The sequence below is a fragment of the Balearica regulorum genome, chromosome 1 (genome assembly GCF_011004875.1).
Source record: "Balearica regulorum gibbericeps isolate bBalReg1 chromosome 1, bBalReg1.pri, whole genome shotgun sequence".
Classification (NCBI taxonomy): Eukaryota; Metazoa; Chordata; class Aves; order Gruiformes; family Gruidae; genus Balearica; species Balearica regulorum.
In genome coordinates, this window is record NC_046184.1 from 47,263,520 (window position 1) to 47,287,970 (window position 24,451).

Genomic DNA, 24,451 nt, shown 5'->3' on the forward strand with positions numbered 1-24,451 from the left:
TTTTTCAGAAGGCTGTTTTCTTTCTTTGTCAGTTATGTTTTTGCTTATGTTGTAAATGATTGGTTGCCTGTGTTTGCTGTTATAACATGTATTCTTATTACCACTTTGTCTGTCTTTATCGGGATGTCTGCTTTTCAATCTCCAAGGAATTTCTTATATGCTATGCATGCAAATTTCAGTTCACAGATGTGCAAATTACACAGATGCTTTCCATCCCTCATAGGTAAAAAGGCTAGAAGTTGCAGAAAGGGTGTATACTTGGAATGTGCATGCTGGCACAGTACTGAAACCACAGCTCTTTGAATTCATATTTTGCTTCTGAGGATTACTCCTAAATCAAAAACAATCAGATTTAACAATGATTTTTAAATGATGTACTCATAAATGGCCAAATCAAGTACCTTGTATATGAAGAATAAATTTAAAATCAGTGCTTCTGCCCTGCTTAATGAAATTTTCTGAAGAAGATAAGGAAAAATAACTACAAATTGAATAAGGGAAACACTTCTATGAAATAAGGCAGTGATTCTTAGTCTTTTCTTATGTTGTAGTAGGAGAACTGTGGAAGACTGTCCATGACACTTCAGGCTCCCTTTTATTAAAAAAAAAAAAAAAAAAAAAGAAAAAGGAAAAAAAAAAAAAAAGAAAAGAAGAGGTTACTGGTTGTTAGGGAACCTCTTCAGGATTCCTGTCGAAGAACACATATCTGGCCAAAATGACAGTCTCAGCATAATCTCACTCACTGATTTACAGTAATAATAACATGTTGCCTCTCTACTGTGCACAGAGGAAATATTCCTCAGTATTTTTAACTCAAAATCTTTTCATGACTGCGTGATTTCTAAACAACTAGTTAAAGTGAAATTGCCTCTTGGGTAGTAGGAAAGAGCACAAATATTTAAGAAATTTGTGAAGGTGGCAGGAAAGACAAAATAGAATTATTTCAAGAGTTTCACAGTGTGGAGCCCAATTCCTACCTATGTCACATACTGAAACCAGTGCTATATAACACTGTACGCTGCATGTCTTCAGTTACCATGTTCTAGGGAAAACAGAAGAATAATTGCAGACAAAACCTGAATATCCTGGGGAAAAAAGAGTCACCCTTCTGAATTCAGATCAATTTCAGTTTGCTCTTTCAGGAATTGTAGATAATCATTGTTAACTGATCAGTCCAATAGTAACACTATTAAAGCAATAATTTTGCATCTTGTAACTATTTCATCAGTTTAACACAGAATTTCAAAGCATGATCAGTCTGATGAACAGTGGATTACATGAATATGCAATCTTCAACAAAGTTCTATCAGGCTCTTCACCCATGTCCATTGTATATATTATATCCTGAAACTTAAATTAAAATATTCATAGCTCACTGGAGAGAAATGAAAAATTGATTAACTTAGGTATTTGGGGAAAATACGTAATCAGAGAAATGAGAAGGATGCAATCTGGCCTGGGAATGCATTGCTGAGAGGTGAAAGTAAGGAGGAGGTGCCCAAAGCATAACTCACATGACACACTGTGGTGGCACTTCTAACTGCACTCTTTGCTTTCTCAGATAGGAGGATTCTAGTAAAAGCAGAAAAAAGGAAATGGAAATTAGGAGTAGTAGGGAAGATTGTTTTCTTATGGCCTTTTTTATCCAAAATGACTTTTCCTAATAAGTTTCTACACAGTTACATGTATATATGACCAAAAGGTTCACATTTATAGTGGTTTTAACTGTAAGTGTGTCGATGCATATACATGCTGCATTTGCTTTATAGTAATGGGAATACAGAATCTATTTTGTCAGGAGAATGGTTAGAGAATCTCAAAGTCCTGAAAATGTAATGGCTGTGCTTTAATGGAAAAAAAAAAAACATTGAATGCAAAAGAAGATATGATACTTCAGATCATTCTGTTGAGATGATACTTTAAATTTTTCTGTGATTTGAGAATCATGATCCCCTGGGGTACTGAGATGTTGTTGCTTTATGAAGAGTGAAAGCATCAAGATAAAAAGCTCTGCCATGCATGTAGACCTGATATGTAGAGGGTACACACACAAAATGCCACTTTCACAGTTTCAGACTCCAGAACTTTACAACATAGAGAGATAGCTCATTAGCCATCCAAGAAGTTTTTGCTGATTTGCAGCTCCTTACAAAATGTGGTATAGATTTGCTGCATATGAAGAAATATTTCTGATTCAGATAATAATGTGGTGGCTTATGTGTTTGGGCTTTTTCTACAGCAGTAAATTTCCTTAAAGTGCACAACCTCACAAATCTAAAAAAATGAGTCGCAGAATGGCTAGAGATTGGGTTTGAAGTAGAGAGGATGCTTAATGTTTTACTTCCTTAAGAGTGATCCAGTGTGTTAACCATCATCTCCTTTTTTACTTTTGAATTTTTTTTCTGATATCCTCTGCAGCCCAGGTGGTCTTTGGGATTTTCAGCAGGTGAATACACCATCAATTTTTGAGCGTCACTGTCCTGACCAAACAGAATAAAAATTGTAGACATATTTTACGCTCAGAGAAAGAGATGCTGAGAACTCACAATGACTGGAAGTTCAGCTCCAGTGTCTGACTATGTTTTCTGCTTTAAATGTGCTTTGAATACCCTCCCCTGTCTGTCCTGCTGCTTCACTTGAGCTTATTGTCCCTTGAGCTGACATGATAGAAATTAGTTTGAGTCACCAGTTTTCTGCCCAACATATTAACCTAAACTGCTGATACCCGAACTGTTGTGGGGGCAAAGCAACTTAATCACCACAACTAGATTAAATTTTGAGATTGTGAGTGAGCATCTTGAGACAGTTTGCTATATGAAATTTTGTCTTGCTGATCGCCCCCAGAATAATTCCTCTTCCAGTTTCCATACTTCTATAATCATGGCAAGATTTGGCTAAAACCCATAAAAAATAAAATAAAAAAAAAATCCACACAAAAATTCTCAGACATTAATATATTTAATGACAAGATTGAACAGCTTGAATTACCGTCCATTCATTCTCACTGTGTCTATTTCTGTTCCCAAGGCATAAGACTGCTAACTGGAACATCGACTGTTCCTTATTATAGTCTCCAGTACCTTCTACTGCAGGATCATTAGCAGAATGGTTTTTTTTCCATCTGTTTAGTGATTACAGCTTTTGTGTTTGGTGTCATCCATATGTTACGATAGTGGTTTTATGTTCCAGTGACAAAGTAAATGGAGGTTCATGTACCTGTTCTTTCATGAATCTACCATTTGCCTGATAGTTTCATTATCTTCAGATGCCTCACAGTTGTGAACGGAGCTGATTTGTAGGCCCGGACAGGCTGTTTAAATCACATGTTTAGGGCAAGTGAAGATAAACTGAGATTCCCAAGCTGAGTGACGCTAATGAATAGTTATAAATGTTTTCTCTAGCTGAGGAATATTTAAAAAGAAAGAGGGAGAGAAAGAGACAGATCTGCAAAGAGGTGTGTTTTTTCCCTATAAAAGCTTCTCTGGAGTACATTACTTTGCAAGATTAATCCTCCTCTTTAGGAGAAATGTGATAGAAAGATGATTGGGGAAGTCAAGGTGATTTACGGAATTAACTGCTGAAAGGGTTAAAATTCTGAGTATGAAAATCTTAATGGAGCAGTAGAAGCTACAGATGTAGGAAAGAGGTAGAAAAAAGTAAGTAAAGGAACATCTGAGAAATAGAAGACAGTTCAGTTCTACTGAGAAAAAAAAGTATAATTCTCCAAGCTCGGTTGTGCCTGATCCAGGGGACTTGAAGATAATATGTCAAGAACATTCAACGTGATAAGAAAGCAAAGAAGATTTTTAACACTGAAGTTTCTGCCTTGTCATTTTAGGGGGGGGGGGGGGAAGCAGCTGAAACCAGCACAATGATAAAAAAGATTATGGTCCATAACATACCATACATTCATCTTCTTGAAATCGCTAATAATTAGTATCTCAGCATAAAAAAAAGACAAAAAGAAAAAGAAAAAGGAAAAGAAAAAGAAAAAAGAAGAGGCAACAATTAGGTGATCACCGATTTTAATGGCAGGGAAAATGGCAATTATTCTCTTCCAGAGGAAAAAATAAAACTTCATTCCTATAAATTCCAGTTACATAAGAATACGAGCAATTACACTATTGAAGAAATCTGTGACAGAGAGTAGGCACTAGAAAATATCTATGAAATATGGTTCTCATTCATAGAGCTTTCTGAACTGCAGAACACCCACAGAGCAAAATCAGCTGCAGATTGGTCTTTCTACATCATGGAAATAATAGAAAATAGGACTAGAGGGGAGTGTGAGTGGCTATCTAATCTAACCTCCATGCTAAGGGAGATGAGTGATAGCTGAAACTTTCTGGCAGAGCAGCACAGCCCATTCAATGTGATAGACGTGTTTTGGGGGTTTTGTTTGTTTGTTTGTTTGTTTTTAAGTTTTCTCTTAGTAGGGTAGAAAGATGTGTTCCCAACTGTATGCAAAAATCCACGTTCTTAAAGCAGCTAATACCACGGGAATGCGCTCAACTTTATCTCTGCATGTATTTATTTGACCATAAACCAAAACAACATTCAAATTTAAATTTTGTTGTGCTGCAAAAGTTGTTTCAGGGTAGAAGGAATTCAGTTAATTAAACTTTTCTCACCAGGTGTTCCCTGTGGCAGGATTTTGAAAATTCTGCATGTTTTCTGTTTCTGCAGCATTTATTCAGTCGCATAGAAAGGCACAGAGGGTACGGGAGGAAAGCAGCACCCGTCACTGCTCTTTGCATTTTAAAGGAAAGTTTCTGCAGTGAAGAGAACATCCACGCCAGCAGAATTTACCATTCACGGAGTGCGTTTCTGCTATATGTGGTATGTGTATCTGCCCTTAAATGTATTCACAGAGATCAAAATGTTCCGCATTGTAATATCTGCATTCAACAGATGGAGCATTTGTCTGTATCTGAAAAAAAAAATCACAGCAAAAGCAGTAGCGCGATGGAGGCTGATGCGAGTATTCAGCTTTACATTTATATACTCATGCGTTAAAGATTACCCTGCCCTACCCTCCACTTCGGATAATTTCCGTGGGTTTTACGACTCAGGCCGGAACAGATACCGGCTCCCGTGCACGCACGGAGGGCAAGGCGTGCGATGGAGAGACGGGGGACCCCTCGTCCGTGCCTTCCCCCCCCACCCCCCCCGCCCCGGGGCACTGCGCGCCCGCTCCGCGCCCGCACCGCCGCCGCGCTGCCTCCCGCCTCGGGTCCCCGGCGCGTTTTACTGAGTGTTGAGCTCTGGATGCTGTTCGCGGAGCCTGCTCTTTGCTGGTCGTTGAGGAAAGATATCTATTGTAAAAATCAACCGGGAAAAGTACATCTTAAGAGAAATGCCTCGCAGGAGCGCTTACTCTCTTGAAACCACAGCTGTTAGCTGATGGCAAGCACTCTTCAGGAGTAATAGGGAGTCTCGCCGTGTCGGGTATCAGAATTTTTTGCGCATCTATGAAAAATCTCTATCAAGTGACTTTCCCGGTATCTTTTTCCATCTCTCTCTCTCACACAGACTTCCCCCCCCCCATCTTTTTTTTTTTTTCTGCTACCCATGCCCGATGTAAGACCCCTGCCCATGCCCGAGGTTATACCCCAGCCCATGCCTGATGTCACACATCCCCTGCCCATCCCCGGTTTAACACCCCTGTCCCTGCCCTGTGTCACATCCCTGCCCGTGGCCGGTGTGGGGTTCACTCCCCGTTTTTTTCCCCTCGCTGTAGGGAAAGGTACAAGAGATGCAGACAAAGCGCAGGAGGACCGCGGCGCTGCCCGCGATGCTCAGCCTGAGGCGCGGCCGTTTCCTGCCCCTGCCCCATAGCACAGCACGCGCCAGGGGTCCGAGCAACTGCGATAACTTTAAAAAAAAAAAAAAAAAAAAAAAGAATAAAAACTAATTATTTGGGGACTTTTCCAGATCAGACGATAGTTCCCTTTCGGGAAAAGCTGGGTCCGGCCGTGCCCCGCGCTGGTGGGTGCGGGGGGTCTGCTGCGCGCCCCGCGGGGCTCCGCGTGCGTCAGGCGGCGAGTGGCGTCAGCGGTGGCGGGCGCGGAGCGGCGGGGAGGGGGCAGCGGGGGGGGGGGGGGGGGGGTGGAGGGGGAGGAGGGAGGGAGCTTCATCAGGAGGCGATGGCGGCACCGCCGTGACATCACCCCGCGGCTTATATAGTTGGGGAAGGGTCCGGGTCCCCCGTGTAGTGCCTGCAGCCGCCCGCCAGCGCGCGTGCTGAGAGCGCGGAGTGGCGCGGAGCGGCGCGGAGCAGCGGGGCTCGCGCTCTCTCTCTCTCTCTCTCTCTCCGTCTCTCCCCAGGATTTATGGACTTTACTTTCTAGAGGGCGGCGCGGCAAGGATGAGAGCCCAGCTGGCGTGCGTGGTGCTGCTGGCCCTGGCCTCCTGCAGCTTCTGCTCAGGTAAGCCCCCGCCGGCGCCCCGCACCGCCCTGCGCCCGGGCGCACCCCCAGGACGCGGGCTTGGCGCTGCTCGCCGTCCCCCCGGAGTCTGTGGAAGCGGTAGGCACCGAGCCGCTCCCGGAGCCTTCAGAGGGACCCAAAGACAGGAGGTGAAGTCGTTTTCGGGCTACCGCGGCTGTGCTGAACGGGCGCCAAGGAGCTGGCCCTGATAACGGGTTCTGGCCAGCATCATTTTTTTTCTGTCACTCCCTTAACTTTCTCCTTTCACGTAAACCGTTTCTCCTCACAGCATCCCTACCATGGCGGTTAGCGTAGACTAGTCATTGGAAATGTACATCGCTGTAAACCGTGTGCTTCATTATGCTGCCTCATTTGTGTTTTATTGAATACCGTGTATTTCTAAACTATCATAGAAATGATAATTTCAGCAACTCTTATGAATAGCTGCCATAATCCAAATGAATATAAATATATATGCACTTTAGTCACTTGTTAGTGACAGAAATGCAATTTTTGTATTCTGGAGGAAAAAAAAATTGCTAGAAACTGATCTGAAATTATGACAAAAATAGTGAGTCAGATGCAGATCACACAATAGAAAGGTTAATGTAAGTGCATTTCTAGTCCAAGAGCAATTGCTTCAGAAACCTAAAAAAAAGAGGATCATATATTAAAATGCATTGCTTTCTCCTTTGGAAAATGCCACAGCTAAGCATGTGTCATTTATGCCCTAAGTTTATGACCAAAAATAGGTATGGTGGAGATTAAACAGAGGTGTACACACACAGAGGTGAAGCGGAACAGACTTCAAAATCCAACTTAACTAACTTGCAAATTACTTTAATTTTTTAATGCCACAAAATTTAAAGAGTAAATTTACAAGTAGCTTCAATTTTCAGCGTCAATATTCAGAAGGACTCAAAATTCCTGATTCTCATTTTAAATGAAAGTTTGTATTCCCCTGCAGAAGAAAAAATGTAACAAATGTAATACCTGCATTTTATCACAGTTTAAACATAATAATTCTGTATATTATGGAGAACTGGTGATCTTAGTGACAAGGCTTAATATTTACTATTTTCTCCCTAAAATCTGAAGCTTTTAAAGCAAATACTTGACTAGTATTTTCAGTAAGGCAGTTTCAAGTTCAAGTGTTTGTAGCACCTGAATGAAAGCCCACTAAAGTAAAAAAATTCAGTGGGAATTAAAATAGGCTCACTAACAAACCCAGAAACAAAATTGTACGTGTAACTGACACGATGGTGTATTTGCTTGAAGATTCGAAATTACATTTAAATGAGAAATGCCATGGAGAAGCTTGAGTGGAAGGACCAAATCAGTTTTGACTAATATGATCATTCATTTTAATTTTCTTTTGAAAATGCTTGCCCTCAGGGGAAAGTGTGTACCTGTAGAATGCAACTATTCCTGTAAAATGTGATTAAATGAATAGAAGCTATATTTCTTGTCAATAAGAATTGAATCAGGAGGACATCAAACTGTGTGAATTTCCTTCTGATTTGAACAATAATGTAGAACCAGACTTTTTATACATTGCTCTCTGAGACTCTGCTCTTTTTATGGTTTTACTGCTGATCTGTCTCTTTCACTCCTGAATTACCTGGACATGCTCCCTTCTCCTTCCCCAAGCCTTGCTTTATTCTTCACTCAAGGAATCTTGAACAGCCTCCTAAATAACGTCCTCCAGACTTTTCTCAATCAAAACGTTTCTTAATACCTACCTATCTTCCATGTCTGCAGCTGTCTTCCAACCTCGACGGTGTGAAAGCTAACTTCCATCCTCTACAGAATATAAAAACCAGGTGCTAACCAGACACAAGTCCTTTCATTGTCCTCAGCTGGTATGACCCAGGACACCACAAATCATGATGCTGTCACATGTGTGCTGCTCACCCGTTCACCCGAGCTGCTCCTATAATTAGTGGAAAATCAGCTGAGGTGATCTTATGCTACCTGCAGAACTTTGGCTAATGGTAAAGCGGTTAAGAGACTAGGCAATGCTGATAACCAGCAGTGCTGAAAGGGCTGCAAGGCGTTAGTTTGGACATTAGTTCCTGTAATACCGATCTACAAGCTGTATTTTCAATATTTTCAACTTCAATGCAAAAAGTAAGAATGAATGAATATAGTGTGATGGTAATGCAAAGGTGAACAGGAGAATCACTACAGAGGAAGATTGGCATAACACACAGAAGTTTTTGATGACCTGAATAATAGAAATAAGCAGCAGTGCAACAGTACAAAATGCAATAGCTTAGGAAATAATAGAAGCTCTTATTAAAAGCTCCTTTTAACAGAAGCACAGCTGTTGGAGATGTTTGAGGAGATAAAAAACTTGGTCATGTTATCTGACCTCATTTTTTTTTACGAGATACGAAAGTTTTTCAGCCATGAAAGACAAACAAAATCAAATAATGTGTAAGAGCTACTTCCTGCAGCTAATGGTAAGCATTAAGGTAGTTAAGTACTGAGGCTTCTGATGCAAACTGTACTATGCTATGCTGTCTTGAGATCATATCAGGCACAGAGGAGGGCCACTCTGATGAGTTGGGGGATACAAGGCTATTACAAGAGAGGAGAATAGATGACAGTCTAATACCTCTGGGCATAGCCTTTCAGTGAAGTATTTACAGGATTTTCGGGGTGAGGGTTTATGTCCAAAAGGCACAGTGATCTTGCATTTGTTTGCTGATTATGTAAGCACACCCTAAAAATCTAAGCTGGGAAGGGCTTTGATTGCTCTCAAAAAATACACGAGTTGGGTAAATATTACAAATAAAAGGTATTATTTATAGTGAAGGAAGTTATATACAAACCACTCATAACTTTGTAGCTAGAAATATATTAGGCTTGAAATTAGAAGGAGGTGAATAACCATTGATAGTTTGGAAGAATTCCCCAAAGAAGAAACACAGTCATGGTGGTGAGATCTTGTTATTAAGTTTGAACATGATCGATTTTTAAGAGCATTATAATGGTTGGCTTCCCATGCTAGCAGAAATCTATGACATATTAGCACATATTTGTATAAAAGGTCCCTTACAGTCTGTGAAAGGTAGTGACACAACATGGTCATGATCCCTGAAATGGAGGCATAGGCAGAATCCATCCACAGGTTCTGTGGCAGGGTGTTACATGCCAACAGCATTGATCATTTTAATGAAAATGAGAGATGATTTATATGAATATAGACTAGATTTTGGTTTAAAATATAAATAAGTGTGTCATTTGGCTTTGAACTGCTGGTATTCCAGGAAAGCTAAAAGCCATGTGGAACTCTGTTTCATCTGAAGATTTAACTGATTTCTGTATATATCTCATCTTCGAGTTGTGATTGCTGCTTCATTTTCAAGGCAGCAGATCTTCCTTGTGATTCCATACAGCACAACACAGAAAAGTTTGTGGCTATTTTCTCTTTCTACAGCAATTTCTATCCTATTCACCAAATCACAGGTCTTGCAAGTTTGCGGAGCTGTCAAAGATCAATTAAATTAGTAAAGAAAATCCTAAGACTTTCAGTCACAATACTTTCTTTTGGTATATGCATTGTCAAGAACTTGTATCACAAACTGGTCAAGCTCAAGTCCCTCATCTCAGTAAAAATATTCTTAATTTAACCAAGAATAATCAAGACTAAATCTTGTCAAATAATCATAACTGCCATTGACGTAAATACTTAGCTGCTACTTAAATAAATATTCTTTGAAAATAAATATCCAAAATCTTCCAAAGTAAGCAGAGGTGACGAATAATGATTATGAAAATCATATTGATTTTGAATGGTGAGTATTGCAGCAGTTTTGTTTATTGAAAGGGCTGCAGATTAGTGGGCCTGTCTACCAGTGAAGTGAGATTAATGAATCATTTAATTCACTTCAATAAGCATGATCATGCTTTGAAAACATAGTGAGTATCCATTTTAACGTAATGTTGCTGTTACTTGAAGACTCCTCACAGTCTCTCTAGATCACTTTGCTGTGTTTTTATCTAAGTTGTTTGCTTGTTTGCTAGGGTGGGGTTTTTTTTTGTTTGTTTTCAAAATTCCTTGATGTATGTAAATGCTGTATGCTGAATTCAAATGTCCATGATTTATGATGAAATTATAAACATATGTTTCTGGTTATTCCCAGATTCAGAAGAGGAAATGAAAGCCTTAGAAGCAGATTTATTGACCAATATGTACACATCAAAGGTAATTATTTTTACTCTTTTAGCTGACGTGTAGGGAGCAAATGAATTCTCATTACAAACCCAGAAGTTATTACAAAGTAATAACGTATGGTCTAGACCAAAAAGTTCAGTGCTAGACATTACTTTGGTGCAAGATTTTCTCCAGTTCAAAGGAAGTTTAAAGGTGTTGATGTGACACACTAAAAGTGCTCCTCACTTGTAACACTGGTACTTTCATTAAACTGTCAAAACTGTGTTATGTGCAGAGATGTAAATTTATATGAGGAAATTGTGCCTGATGAAAGCTAAATTAACCTTGAGTCAAATCCGTAAGTGCTATTTTTATGCAGAACTTTTCCTATATCTGTAGTCATAAAGCAAAATCTGTTAATACATATGCTGATTTTGGTTTAGGAATTTAATCATAGTGTTAGTACAGGAACATGGGGACATTACTGTGAAAGTATTAATCTGATAAATGACATTTCCTTGACAAGTTGCTATACTGTGAGTGATGTACGTGTTATTTAATACAAATAGACAAAAATTCAGTTCCAATCTCATATTGACAAGGTAAAGCAGCAAGTGTTGCATATATGTATTGAACAGGGTGATAGGCAAACACTTTCTCAACCCTGTTATTTCCCATGAATCATCTAAGAAATATATACATCTAATATTTCTTCAGCAACATATTAAAGAACAAACCGTCAAACAAATGCCATGGGCTTAAGGTTGAATGTTTTAATTCTTTGTTCTAATGAAGTTCAAGTGGTGCTTAAATCCAATGGAAAATAAAATGAGAAATGAAAAATTTCCCCCCAAAAATAATTTCATAAGCCAATGACTAGTTGAAGGTTAAGGACAAAACCTGCCTGGGAGACTTCTGTATTTACTGTATTTGCTTATTTGTGAGCTTTTTCACAGGATCCTTTGAATAGATTAAAATGAGACATAAGGTCAGAAAACACATTGTTTTGGTCTGATCTGGCATTTTTTAGGTTGCCATGTTCACTACTGGCATGGTAATTAACCTTAGATGCCAAATAAACCTGTTTGCTACTCACTTCTGTAAGGTACAGAAAGATTTAATACATATTCTTTTTCTGAGACAAATTTAAACGTAGGAGGCTGACAAAAATAGCCCTGGGAGGAAACCCTGCACATATTGGTATTTCTGCTACTGACTTTAGTGGAACAGTGAACCTAACTTCCACTTCCATCTTTTCCTCCCTCTCAGCACAGAATATAATCTCAGGTAACTAAAAATGCACAAATAGAGTGCACCAGTCGATAATGTAATGATGTTTGCCATGATACTCTTATATGTTGTTTTCCATCATGTAGCTTGCTATTCCATTTCCTTATGGTATATACCATAAGTCAAGTGACACCTGAAGTTGACAGAAGCAGTAGATGCATGGTGGAGACATTGCTTTAATTCTTAAATTACCATCTAAAATTCATTAGTTCAATATATATTGTCTCTTGACATCAAAGTAAGGCACGGTGGAACCACTAAAAGGTGTGCATAAATGTTTCTACAAGAGGCATACTTCTATTCCGTTCATTACTGAAATGACATATACTTTTTTTTTGTTTTTCTGTTGTCCTCTGCTAGCTTTTAACCCTGATTAGAGAAAAGTATGGTTCTGGTGTGAGAGACAAATTTGAGGATGGTATGTGTAATAAATGTCTTGTATTGTGCCTGAAACCTGGTTCCACTTGAAGGCAATTACTGTTAAATTGCATTAACTGTCTTTGACACTGACTGGGTAATAAGCAGCAAGAGAAACCCAGACAATTTAAATAGCATTAAGATGAGAAGAAAAAAAATTAAAAAAGAAAAAAAAAAGTTTATGAAAGCTCTGATCTAAAAATGCAGCAAAGTGGATTATCATTTGTGGTTCTAGTATTTGACAAAAAAAAATCTTCCTAAGCAGGCACTTGGAAGTCAAGTATCAAGACTATAGCTAGGGTTTTAAGCACATACCTTTTGCAACAGTCAGTAGACTATCCAATATTATGAAAAGAGTTACCATATGCTTTTGACTTCACAGACTGCTGTCCAGTGTCTACTGGACCTTTTCAAACAGTTCTTTAAAGTCATATATATGCTGAATCGCGCTCCATCTTTGAAGAAGTACATCCATGCTTATCACAACCTGTCTTCAACATTTAATACAGTTTATCATCCTTCCCTGCTATCAAAGAAGATATAAAGATCAAACAAGTCCCTAAAATGTTTCATCTGTCTGTCTTCTAAGATAAAATCCAAAGAGCCTTTTGGAAGATCTGGTAAGGCAACACAACCTGAAGTGTCACAAATATGTGGACAGTTATCTGCTGTCTCTCTTTTGTATCAGATAGATAGCTCTATTCTCAGCTTCCTAAGTGCTTGCCTGAAACCACCACTTGCATGAAGAATGTCTTGAACTTAAACAAGATTGAGATAATGTTAGTTCAAGAAAAAAAAAAAAAAAAGAAAAAAGTGTTGCCTGGAAGAATATCTCACCACTAGAATAAACTTCACCTTTGGGATCCCCACTCGCATTAATTTTCTGAAGTCTTGGAACCTCTGAGCTTCTTGGTGTTCTAGGATGCCTGTTGCTGACTGTACGTGTCCAGACAGTCAGGCCTCCTTGTCAGAAGCAGATGAGATTACAGCTGCCTAGGAGTTACTGACTTCCTGACTCAGTCATCACATAAAAATTCATTACATTTACAGGCATTAATAAATACCCTGGAAGAACTTCTGCTGTAACAGATCTCAATACCATATCTGCTTAAAGACAGAGAGTATTTTTATTATGTCTATGCTTACATTCTGAAAAGAATTCAACTACTATTTCAAAAAGGAACAATAGAGATCCTACATAACTTTGGGTTTTACTTGGTTATGAATTTGTTTTTCATCTGCTTTCACTAGACAAAGAAAAGAATATAAAAAGCAGAGAATTTAACTTTTTTCCTAAAAAAAAAAAAGACAAAAAAGCATTTGAGAGGTATGCATTATAACATAAGAAGTGTCTTAAACAAACTATCAGTGGTATCATTCAACAAGAAATGGAAAGAAAAAGATATCCTATAAGTTGTAACTTGGAATTCTCCTTAATCTTTCATAGGACAAGCCTGTTGTCAAAGAAGGAAATATTCTCAAGCTCATTTCAGTTTCTTAAATGATTTAAAATTATCTTTCAAGATATATGAGGTGTGGGAAACCGTATATCTGAGTCTTATTTCAGAAGCAGGGTCAACAGTAGAAATGCATGCATCATATTCACTTCAGCATAACGAATTTTAAATTCTGATTCATACTAAAGTCTCTTTTGTTCCTTCAGATCACTCCCAGATATTTTTCAATTTAATCTTAAAACAAATTAGTTCCATCTTGTCAGATATGGGTTCCTTGATCTCTTGTGTAGGTGTTTTCCAAAACACATCTTCAGCAACTGTATTTGGTATTGCTTAGACCTGTGCAGAAAATATATCACACGTTGGAAATGTACTTGAAAATTTGGGTTATGGTCATCTGAAACTGTGTTTTCACATACTCCTGTAGGATAACCACCTCAGAGATTTCCCATAACATATAAAACAAAGACGTCTGATTGCAATGCTTGCTGTAATAGTGAAGTAGAGTAGAAAAGTAACATGACTGCTGTGTTCAGTGAGTGGATATGACCTGGAGAGCTCCATGTTCAGTTAAAAAAAAATTTCACTCTTGACTGAAGTTCTTAATGCTTTGTAGTCGCATTCTGTGAGCTGGCTATAGTGTAAGTCAAAAGCAGGTGTACTCAAGTAAAAATACTTTGTAGTGATAAATGCATGGTATTAATGGGAATTAGACTCCCTTAACAAACGAAGTATGCTTGCAGGCAGCACTGCAAAATTTTTTTCCCCTAAGCTTATAAGTAGCAGCTAAGACCAATTTCATCTAATGAAGTCTGCTATTTAAGTATTTTACTAATATATAGAGGAAAGTTCCCTTAAACATACAGATACATCAGGCTAACATAAAGTAGTAACTTTAGATCAAAAAGATTCTATAAATTATGCAAGAAGGCATAAAAATTTTCCTTAGGTTTTCCACTTCTCTTCCGTTCCCACTCACTGGAATATTTTTTTTTTTTTTTTAAACTCAGAACTCTCGCATGCTCACGTACCACTGCCCCTAGATTTTATTCTTCATTGCGATTTAGCTGTTGCAGTGCTAGCTCACATTTCTTTCATATACCCAGGAGAGAGAAGTGCATTGGAAAAGCCTCCTCATTTGTCATGGAAAGCTACATATTTTTATATTTCACAAATATTTTAAAACAGACCAAAGAAAATTTTGAAATTACAGTGGACACTTGCTCTTTTCGATAATTTAACTTCTGTTAATTAAATTAGACATTCTGCAAAGAGGTTAATTTTAATTTAATTTTAATTTAACCTGTCAAATCTTTTCAAATAATTCAACAGACTAATTAGGGCACCTAATGGGACAACAGATGAGCTCAAAGTAAGCAATGCAGAACCAATTTCAAGCTTCAGAATAAGATTTGAGATTTATTTTCTTCTTAGCCTCAAAACAAAATACTCTTGTTTGTTTGTTTTCTTTGGGCACTGTCAGGCATCTGAAATCATTCTCGTTTTGAAAGGCATGCATACATCGGATATATATTGGAGTAATGATTGTGGCCAAAAAGGATTTTTTTGGGGGTAACTAATGCTAATAGTGATGCCAGCTTTTCTTGTTTCTTCCTCACTCCTCTCCATTTTCTTCCTTTTTCCTCAAAAAATAGTAAAGTGTGGTGAAGATGCAGAAATCTTGCATACAATGCCCCTTTATTAGGAAGGTGCTTTAAAGAAACGACAACAGATTATGTGATTACCTAATGTTCAACTAAGTAAACACTGCATCCACACTCTTAATTTATGCTGTCAGTATTTAAAAGGCAATGTCTGTGTTAATGCAGTACCTGTATTTAACTTTGTACGTACCAGAAAAGAAGCAACTACATTTCAGTTCATAGGAAAAGTGTAATCCTAATGTGCACAGCAAGGAAGCCCTTGCCAGGAATAAATAGAAATTTGCTATTTGGCTTCTGATTGGAGATTGCTACGTCACCAGTTCTAGTTTAAGGAAACTAATTTCTATACTCACCACTAAAAGGAATACAATTTGAAAGAAATAATAGTGGGAGAACCAAGAAAGCAGAAGAGACATGAAAAACAGTGAATGATGTAGGAATTAGGTTTTTCACTTACTTTTTTCTGTTGATAATCAAAACTAAAGAAGTCTACTGCCACAACTGCTTGGAAAGAACAGTGCCAGTAGAAAAAGTAAAAAATATTTTTCTCAACATTTTTAAAAGGTTTTAAAAGTTACACAGCTCCTAAATAATGCAAGATACTGGAGCAAGCAAAATTTGAGACAAACCATGGTGAAATTTCTCTATTTCTGTCTTTCTGTAACATCTCTGGAAAGGTCCATTATGGACCACCTAAATACAGTTGGTCTGAGTTTTCAGTCCAGTTACTAAATCAGGAATGCATTGTTTGCACAGCTCTGTTTCATCTTTGCTCCACCTTCATCTAAGCCTGTAGGTCTTTGATTCACATCTCCCAGGCTAATGACTTTCCAGCATCCAAAACTCTTGAGGCTCACAGATTCCATAACTTCAGACCCAGTCTCATCAGACAGATTGCCCTGCAGCAGGGACTCCATTCCTTTTCTCAGGGAATTTTGAAATGACTGGTATTTGTTCTGAACTGGGGAGGAGCATCCAGTTAACCACAGGCATCCACCTTGGATTCCAGTACTGGGAATTTATCCAGTGGGTTTGACTCATTGTCCTGATTTACACCTGTGAATTTATATTATATTAATTTCCATCTGTGTTTTTGTTTGCACCTGTGCAGAATGACTACGAAATGCTACCATTCTGGTTCTGTGGCAGTTTAGTTTTTCATTGTGTATATCTACCTGGGGGGGTAAGGCTGTGGGGAAGCAGACTTGGTGTGTTTAATAAATGAGTTGTCCTAATTTCGGTGCTCTCTAATTATGGTCTAAAAGTTGAGCAGATTAAAAGTACTTCAAACACACAAACTTGTTCCTACCAAAATGTTTGAATGTCACACATCATTATTACTAAAAAACAAAACGAAAAATGCAACATGTCAAATATAGTGGATATTTGTATTTTCAGATTAACAGAGCAAAACTTCCTTACTGGAAAATGACCCTGCTAAATGTCTGCAATTTTGTCAACAACATAAACAACCAAGTGGGAGAAACAATAGAGGTAGATGAAGAGGATCTCGTTTCAGGAAGACAGTTTCCTGCTGCTCTGGATGGCTTCAGCTTGGAAGCAATGCTGACAGTATACCAACTCCAGAAAGTTTGCCACAGCAGAGCCTTTCAGCATTGGGAGGTAAAACAAACTGTCCCAAATGCTTGTTTCAACTGCTGTCTAACTCTCAGGCTCTGTTTGTAGTGATGTTTTAAACCCCATATCCATGGGACCCCTGTCACGTTGTCTGAGCTTTCCCTCCCTTTTTAATAGTCTCTGATACCTCTAATATGCCTCTTATTGAAAGAGTTGTGAATTAATGTTCTTTCTGATGAGCTGAGTGTCTGCTTTTTATAACAACCCATGGATAAATGAGAACTATTCTTAACTGCATATTTTCTCCACTCTTTGTAGCTGTTCCAAAGAACCAAACCAACACATGAAAGTGAGCTCTATGTCAGAACACAAAATTATTATCTACTTAAAAAACGTGCAGTTACTGCAGATTTATTGAGGCATAACTAAATGTAGGCAGAGTTTCTGAAAACCCTTTTAAGGCCCTAAGGCAAACTGGATTCAAAAAGCGTGGACACATGCCCATGTGTACATGTAATTTTACCAGGTACTCTGGGCTTCTTATCATTGCTAGGAAACTGGTAGCAAGGGACCTCTTGCTTTTCGCTTCCCCACACATAAAGGGGGCCATTTGTGATATTTATCTTAGCGCAGTCATCACAGAGAGGCACACTGGGCACAATCCACTTGCTTTGTTATATATTACACTAAAAGCTGCTTTGTGTAGTGAAAAAAGATAACTCAGTGTCCCTACCCACTTTCCAGTAAGCCCAATTTCTTCAGCCATCACAGGTTCATGGACCGTCTGGCTGAATCTTGATCTTCTTTTGTTTGCTGAGTCACAGCTCTGTATTTGCAGGTTTATTCTCGATCCTTCATATTAGCTGGGGTGGTCCACACAAAAGACTGCAACATCTTTGAGAACCAGAGTTTGCTGAGGACTCTCCTCATCAGTACGTTTATTGCTGAAAAGGAGCTACCGTAGAACTGACTATATGCAATAGTCCGTATGACTCAGTCACAGTTCCTTACTTTGCAGTTGCATTACCTCTTCTGGTGGTTGGGAATCATCACTCCTAACAGTACTGCATATGAAATATTGAAAAAAAAAATAAATCTTCCTGTCTCAGCTTATGAACACACTTGTGCAGTGCAGAGGCTTATAAGACACAATAAAAGAAGGGATAGAGCCAGAGGGAGAAGGATTGAAGAAGGCTTGAAATAAACAATTTATGTAATGAGAGAAGTTCTTGTGATCTTATTCATACAGGATTGACTCCAAAGTCTGTTGAAACCATGAGAGTCTTTCCATTCATTTCAATAGAATTTAGATGAGCAGTCATTTATTAAGTAATTAAGTGAGTAACAGAGTTTGATTGCTTAGGGAAATACTGAGATGAGTATAAAAATGTTTTCAGTTTAATGCCTTTCAGCCAGACAGTAGGACTGTACTTGACCATGGAAGAACGTGATGAGAGAAGGGATGAAATCTTAACAGATAAAGCAAGAATGAATCTAAACAAAACACTTTAAAAACTTCAAGGAAAACTCAAAACCCAGTTATCTGACTGACAAAATTTTGTCTTTCTTGTGCTTTATTTAATTTTCTATTTGTTTACTCACATTTTGATTTTTTTTTAGCTGTAGGAAGTTGCAGATACAAATATTGCTTAAAAGTTGAAATGAGCAAGCAGTGGGTGTTTTAGGAGGTGTTTAGCCTGAATGAGTGATTATAGAGTGACAATCCCTAGGAAATTTTCAGTCAATTCAAGTTGCAGACCAAGGAGGACATACCAGCTTTTCTCTCTAGTCAAGACCAATGATCTAATTTATTTCAGTGGAATTTAAATATTACTGCCGTAGTATTCAGCTCATCTTTAGCCTTATCTTAGTTTTGTGTCTTTTTTTTTTTTAAAACCTGCAACTATTATGGTAGAGACTTTTTCTTGGTGGCAGATGTTAAAATAAAGTTTTATAGAACTTTCTAGGAATTTACAATCTTCATTACCAAAAAAACCTGGTAACATTATGTCTCTTCTTGCATCCTACAGTTACTTCAGCAAGATGCTTTTGATCTAGAGAACTCAAGCCAAGACAAGGAAATAATGAAAAGAAAAAATCCCTATATTCTGAAACGGCAGCTGCATGTGAACAAAGCTAGAAGACCATACATACTGAAGAGAAGTTCGTATTACTGATGCAGCAGAAGAAAACAATGTATATTTAGTTTATAGGTAACTGTGCATTATGGTTATCTTATTTAAATCTAAAATCATATTTGTGTGAAAATATGCTATGGAAAATCATCGAGATGATAACTGTGTCTTTTTTGCAATTGCTGTTTCTTGATTGTGATTTTTTCCTACTTGAGATTGATTGGACTAATACATTTGCAAATAAATCTAGTTTCTAAGCATGATGTATTGTACAAAACTGAGATTTCAACATATTTCCAAGAATATTGTAGTCTTTTCCTATTTTATAAACCACACCAACATAAACCCTACTGAGAATCTTACAATTTCTTAATGCAACATCTCAAACATACATAGGCTTGCAATTTTTTGTATAATAGATTAGTCAGAACTGCCACAATATTTTATATATTGGCCAATTTAATTTATTAGGGATTAGGTCAAGGAAGGAAAGAAATACTATCAGCTAACTGTTAAATCATATTTTCAAAATTCATATTTTAAATAGCTTGTAAATGAATTTTATGGTTTTGACTCCTAACTTGTCACTGAAGAGTCATAATTTAAGAAAACAATACATAAATAAGACTTTAACAAAGTGTGCTAGTGAGAACAAACCCAGATGTGCTTCAGAGTCTTGTGTATCACCAACTAAATAAAGAAAATAATTTATTAAATCAGTAAAAGAATTTACAGTGTTTACCTAATCTATGAATGCTCAGGAAAAAAAAATAAAGACAAAAAATAAAAGCTGATTCATGCTCCTGTGCTGTCACTGTTAAAAGTCAAAATACTAATCCATTTGTGTGAGAAACTTGGGAGAAATATTTGAAAGAGGAACTAAATTAGAACATCTTAGACTTACAATTAAAAAGCATTTCCTTTCCCTCCCTCAACAAATTTGTAATAACAACAGGCAGTTTCAGGGGTTAATGACAGTCTTGGAGGCTGACACGGAGGGAAGCTCAGCATGGAAAAACTTGTTTTCAAGCCGTGAGGAATTAAGTACCACCTGAAACGTGCCCATTTTCCAGCTCTGTGTCTGTGATGTGTACGTGAGACTCAGGATGTCAGTCGTCCTGGGTTCTAGTCTGGAGTAAAACAGTCTGAAAGTACTGGGCGTGACAACAGCGGTCAAAATAGGGGGATAGTCCAAGACCCTTGAAACCCGGATGCTCAGACCAGGAGGCAAAATATGGGACAGACATTGCTTTTAAAAACCTACCTGTTTTCTGTTTGTGATATTATTTCCTCAAGGCAGTGCTGTTCCAACAAATTGCCAGAAAAAAACACTTGGAGAATTTCCAAATCCTCTCACAGGTCAGATTTTCTGTCAATTATTATTAAATATATACAGAGATATGCATAGGAGAAACATACCCATACCAATGGTTACACGAACCTTGTTACATGCGGAGGGATGGATTTTTTACAGTAAAATGTATTTTCACTATATTAAAGCTAATTATATTTCCTTTTCTCACTGAAAATATTAATCAGTTTATTTATTCAATAGCCACTAAATGCATGCACTCACAAGATATAACTGAGCGTACACTAATTACTGTAATAATCATTATGACTTGAATACAGCAAAGCACTTAAGCACATTTGGTGTCAGTGTTTTAAATGCTTAATGCGCTTAAGGGCTTTGCTTAAATAAGGTTCTAGTAGATTCATACCCTTTATTTTTTTATGAAACTGTTGTGGAATTAGACTGGAGACACAGTATGCTCTCAATTGGCTAAGAAACATTCCTCTTTCCAACAAACCTACAAGCTCCCTAGTCCTGTTATGGACACTTTAAATTCTAAATTATCTGTTGGTGTGAATTAACAGAACAGAGTTCGTTCCAAAATTCACTGGTAGTGAAATATGAAGAAAAAAGAAACTTTAGATCACTTTTTCATGGGGAACGCAGAAGAAAAAGACAAAAAGAAATAGGTTGCCCTGGTATTTTTCTCTCACGTTCAGTTTATAAGAGTTAAAAAAAAAAAAAAAGTAGAGTAAGGTAATATGGTTGTTGTCTGATAGAGAATGTTAAAATTTTCAAAAACAAAAGCACCCTTCCATGTTTCATCTTGGAGGTGATTTAGATAGGGTGATGGCAGAGGACCTCAAATGATGATGATGAACTGTTCCAGCCTCATCTAGTGCTCCACACCCAAGTGGGACTTACCCTGTGACTGCGTACTTGTTCCTTGCAGTGCAGAGTTAACAGATTGGCCGGACTGACTGGCTGAAAATGGCTTAAAATAACCCATTTCCTTTGAATCCACAGAGGGTCAGCTACCGTGTGTCACTGGAGGAGGCAGAGCTTAAAGTATGGCAGGAGGCAGCTTGTTCAGTTGTTCCCTGGCCTCTGATGGAGGTGTTCAGGGAGCTGTCAGAGGAATGTCATTCAGAGTGAGAGACAGTCCTAACTAGACGAGGAAACAATATACATAACTGTAACATGGTCAGTAAAGGTACAAAAGCCAATGCTGGCATTTCATCTTATTGGGCATTGGTGAAAAGTGAGTATAGCAGCATTAAAATGTTGTAAAACACACTTAAACCATACAATTAAGCCAGATATACAGAGCTGTTAAGGGATATTTTGATGTCTTGGGGACCCTTATTTTCTTGAAAACTCCTCTCACTCCTAGCTGTCGCTACCTCCTGATGACCTCACTGCTGTGGAATTGCAGCCTTTCTTTAGCCCTCCTTTTTGGATGATGGCAGCAAAAAAATAGACGGGCTTATGCATATTTGTTTCTAATTTGCACATTCTTTCAGTGGGATCCTCAGGGTACCTGCCTTGGTCCTAGCTGACTGCAAAATCAACACTCTATTTGCTGCAGCAATGGGTGCTGAATGAAGTTCAAGCCAGTGGAGGCCTTCACAATATGTAAAGATTTGTAAATTCAGACAGTTTTTTTTCCCTTTTTTTCTGCAGCTTATAATTGCCTTAAGTTTAAAAATGTTGTTTTGAAGACCATTAACTCAGATTGCTACCTTGGCTTAAAGAACTGCCTCTTGATATGGACAATTTTGTTTTATGAAGGCAATTACTGAGAGATTTGCTGTCTGTCTCCACAGAGGAGCACATTTTTCCTACTTATTCCATTACTGGTGTTTTTATGAAGTTCATAGATGAATAATTATACCAATTATTCAGAAACTTTATGCTTAATTATTTCTCCTAAAATATTGGATATTGTCATACAGAGCAATTGCAGAAACTTCTCAGTTATTTCTAATGTAGAATTAAATGTAACCAAGATTTAATTTGATTTTATATTTTTTAATAGTTATCATCCATAATCTTACAAATGCCCTATATAAGAAAAGTAAAACATAGAGAAATGAATAATTTTACTGTCTGTCAAGCATATATTTGTTTTTTCTTTAAAAGAAACATTAAAAATTAATAGTTACAGTTCTCAATGTTAAATGTCGTGATAAGTCTTTAGCTTTCTTGAGTCTTGCTTGTGGTATATTATAAAATTTGCTGTTTTCTGTCTTTTCTGTTATAAGTCTAATCTTTGTTCTATGTTTTAGCTAAGAGTTTAAGTTTAAAGGCTGTGGTGTGAACAGAGTGGATGAAATGTGGAGTTTGCAGATTAAAAGAGATTTAATTATACAATGTACAATTGTGACTATGTCTCATACCCTACTCTTAACTAACACACAATGGAGACATGATGATTTGGTCTTGAATTTTATTCTTTTCCCCTTAGATTAGTTACCAGTTTGCACTATGCAATATCAAATTGAAAATGCAAACCACCACTATCATACTCGAGTGTAGGAGGGCACATTGATGTTCTCCACATCCAAAATATTGGACTGACTGAAGGCAGTTATAAAACAAGAGTTGCAGAGAACCTGCAAAATAAAGTATACTGACTCATGCAACATAGCGATAGAGTCAGAACTTGTACCTTGCTGTCCAGGAAGCAAAGAAAGTGGGGGGAAGGGTTGATCTTCACAAGGAACCCAGGTAATGAGATTTTCAGTGCTATCAAATTCAAGCATTCAGAAGTCATGAGTGAGGCTGCAAAAACCTGCAAATAGATAGATAGATGGATAGATAGATAGATAGATAGATAGCCCTGATATCTAAATAAAATAATCACTAGACGTCACATGATTTTTATTTCCTCCATTTACTGGACTGCCAGAGAGCATCTGAATCACGTTCTTAAGCTTTGTCAAGAAGAGGAGCTAAAACATATTTGTTTGTTTTTATTCATTGCTACTGAAAATCGACATTCTCATGCAATCTCTTGAATCCAGTAGGTATCACATTAAGACACACACAAAAGCACAATGTCAATGATCAGATTTCAAAACCTATCAGATCCAGGATACTTGAATGGGTCTGACAGACCCAATAATCAGACAGTAGACTAGAAAGAGCTTTGTGGTACCTCATTAGCAGGCCAGCTTTGGTTGGCCAAATGGCTCCTCTGAGGTGGCAACATGGGGAAATGGCATGGGAGCCACCCAGGAATTTTTGGAGGGGTGTCAACTTTTAAGAAACGTAAAACCTCAGGAGCTATCAGTTGCCCAACTAAGACTTGCTTTTTCCAAGTAGGTAAGAGTGTACAGCTGTAGTTTCAGGAGACTCCTCACGTCCCCTCATATAGAAGGAAAAGATGGGACTATACATGACTGGACTTGGATTATAAAGGAATAGCATTTGGCTGTTTGAGCTCCCAGTGGGTCAAATGCCAGTCTGTTTTGTCTCAAAAGTTACAGTGCAGTATTAGTCTGGAACTGTTTTCTATTTTACTCTGGAAGTTCAGTTGTAGGAATCTTCTGCAGGATGTGTTTCTCTTATGTGTACATAAGGAGCTTCTCAGATAGCCTACAAATTGCTTTCATAAATGACTGCCAGCAGCCTGAGGACCTCTGTCCAGATGTAGTGTCTAAGCTGCTTAACAAAGTGTTAACAGTATATGAATGAGAAACTGCTGGGTTTGTACGTCAGTGAATCTGATCCTGAGGATAGACTGGAAACATCCTAAAAGACAATCTTGACATCATTATTGCAGCTTTTACTGATTCATTGTTTAAAAATCCAAGCTGTATAACAGATTTTTGTAATCCAATATTTTAGAATTTAAGATTTTTTTCCCCCTATAAATATTTAACTCAAGGTCTAAAATAAATGCACACACACACACACACACACACAACCCCCCAACCCCCCCAAATAAACCCCTAGTATTTGTTACATTGTGCATTATTTTCTTAAAGAAAGTTGTCACAGAGCAATATGACTTAGGAATCA

General features: G+C 37.9%; 1 protein-coding gene across 1 annotated transcript; it reads left to right on the plus strand.

Annotated features, from left to right (window-relative positions):
- Positions 1 to 6,126: 6,126 nt before the first annotated feature.
- Positions 6,127 to 24,347, plus strand: NTS (neurotensin). Its single transcript, XM_075748231.1, has 4 exons — positions 6,127 to 6,428; positions 10,580 to 10,641; positions 16,817 to 17,041; positions 19,027 to 24,347. Exons 1-4 carry the CDS (start codon positions 6,368 to 6,370, stop codon positions 19,171 to 19,173), a joined length of 495 nt encoding a protein of 164 aa, XP_075604346.1. The 5' UTR covers positions 6,127 to 6,367; the 3' UTR covers positions 19,174 to 24,347.
- The last annotated feature ends 104 nt before the right edge of the window (positions 24,348 to 24,451 follow it).

Coding starts and splice junctions, on each gene's coding strand:
- NTS (XM_075748231.1), top strand. CDS start 6,368: ATGAGAGCCCAGCTGGCGTGCGTGGTGCTGCTGGCCCTGGCCTCCTGC. Junction 10,642..16,816: donor CCAATATGTACACATCAAAG/GTAATTATTTTT, acceptor TTGTATTTTCAG/ATTAACAGAGCAAAACTTCC. Junction 17,042..19,026: donor GAGCCTTTCAGCATTGGGAG/GTAAAACAAACT, acceptor TGCATCCTACAG/TTACTTCAGCAAGATGCTTT.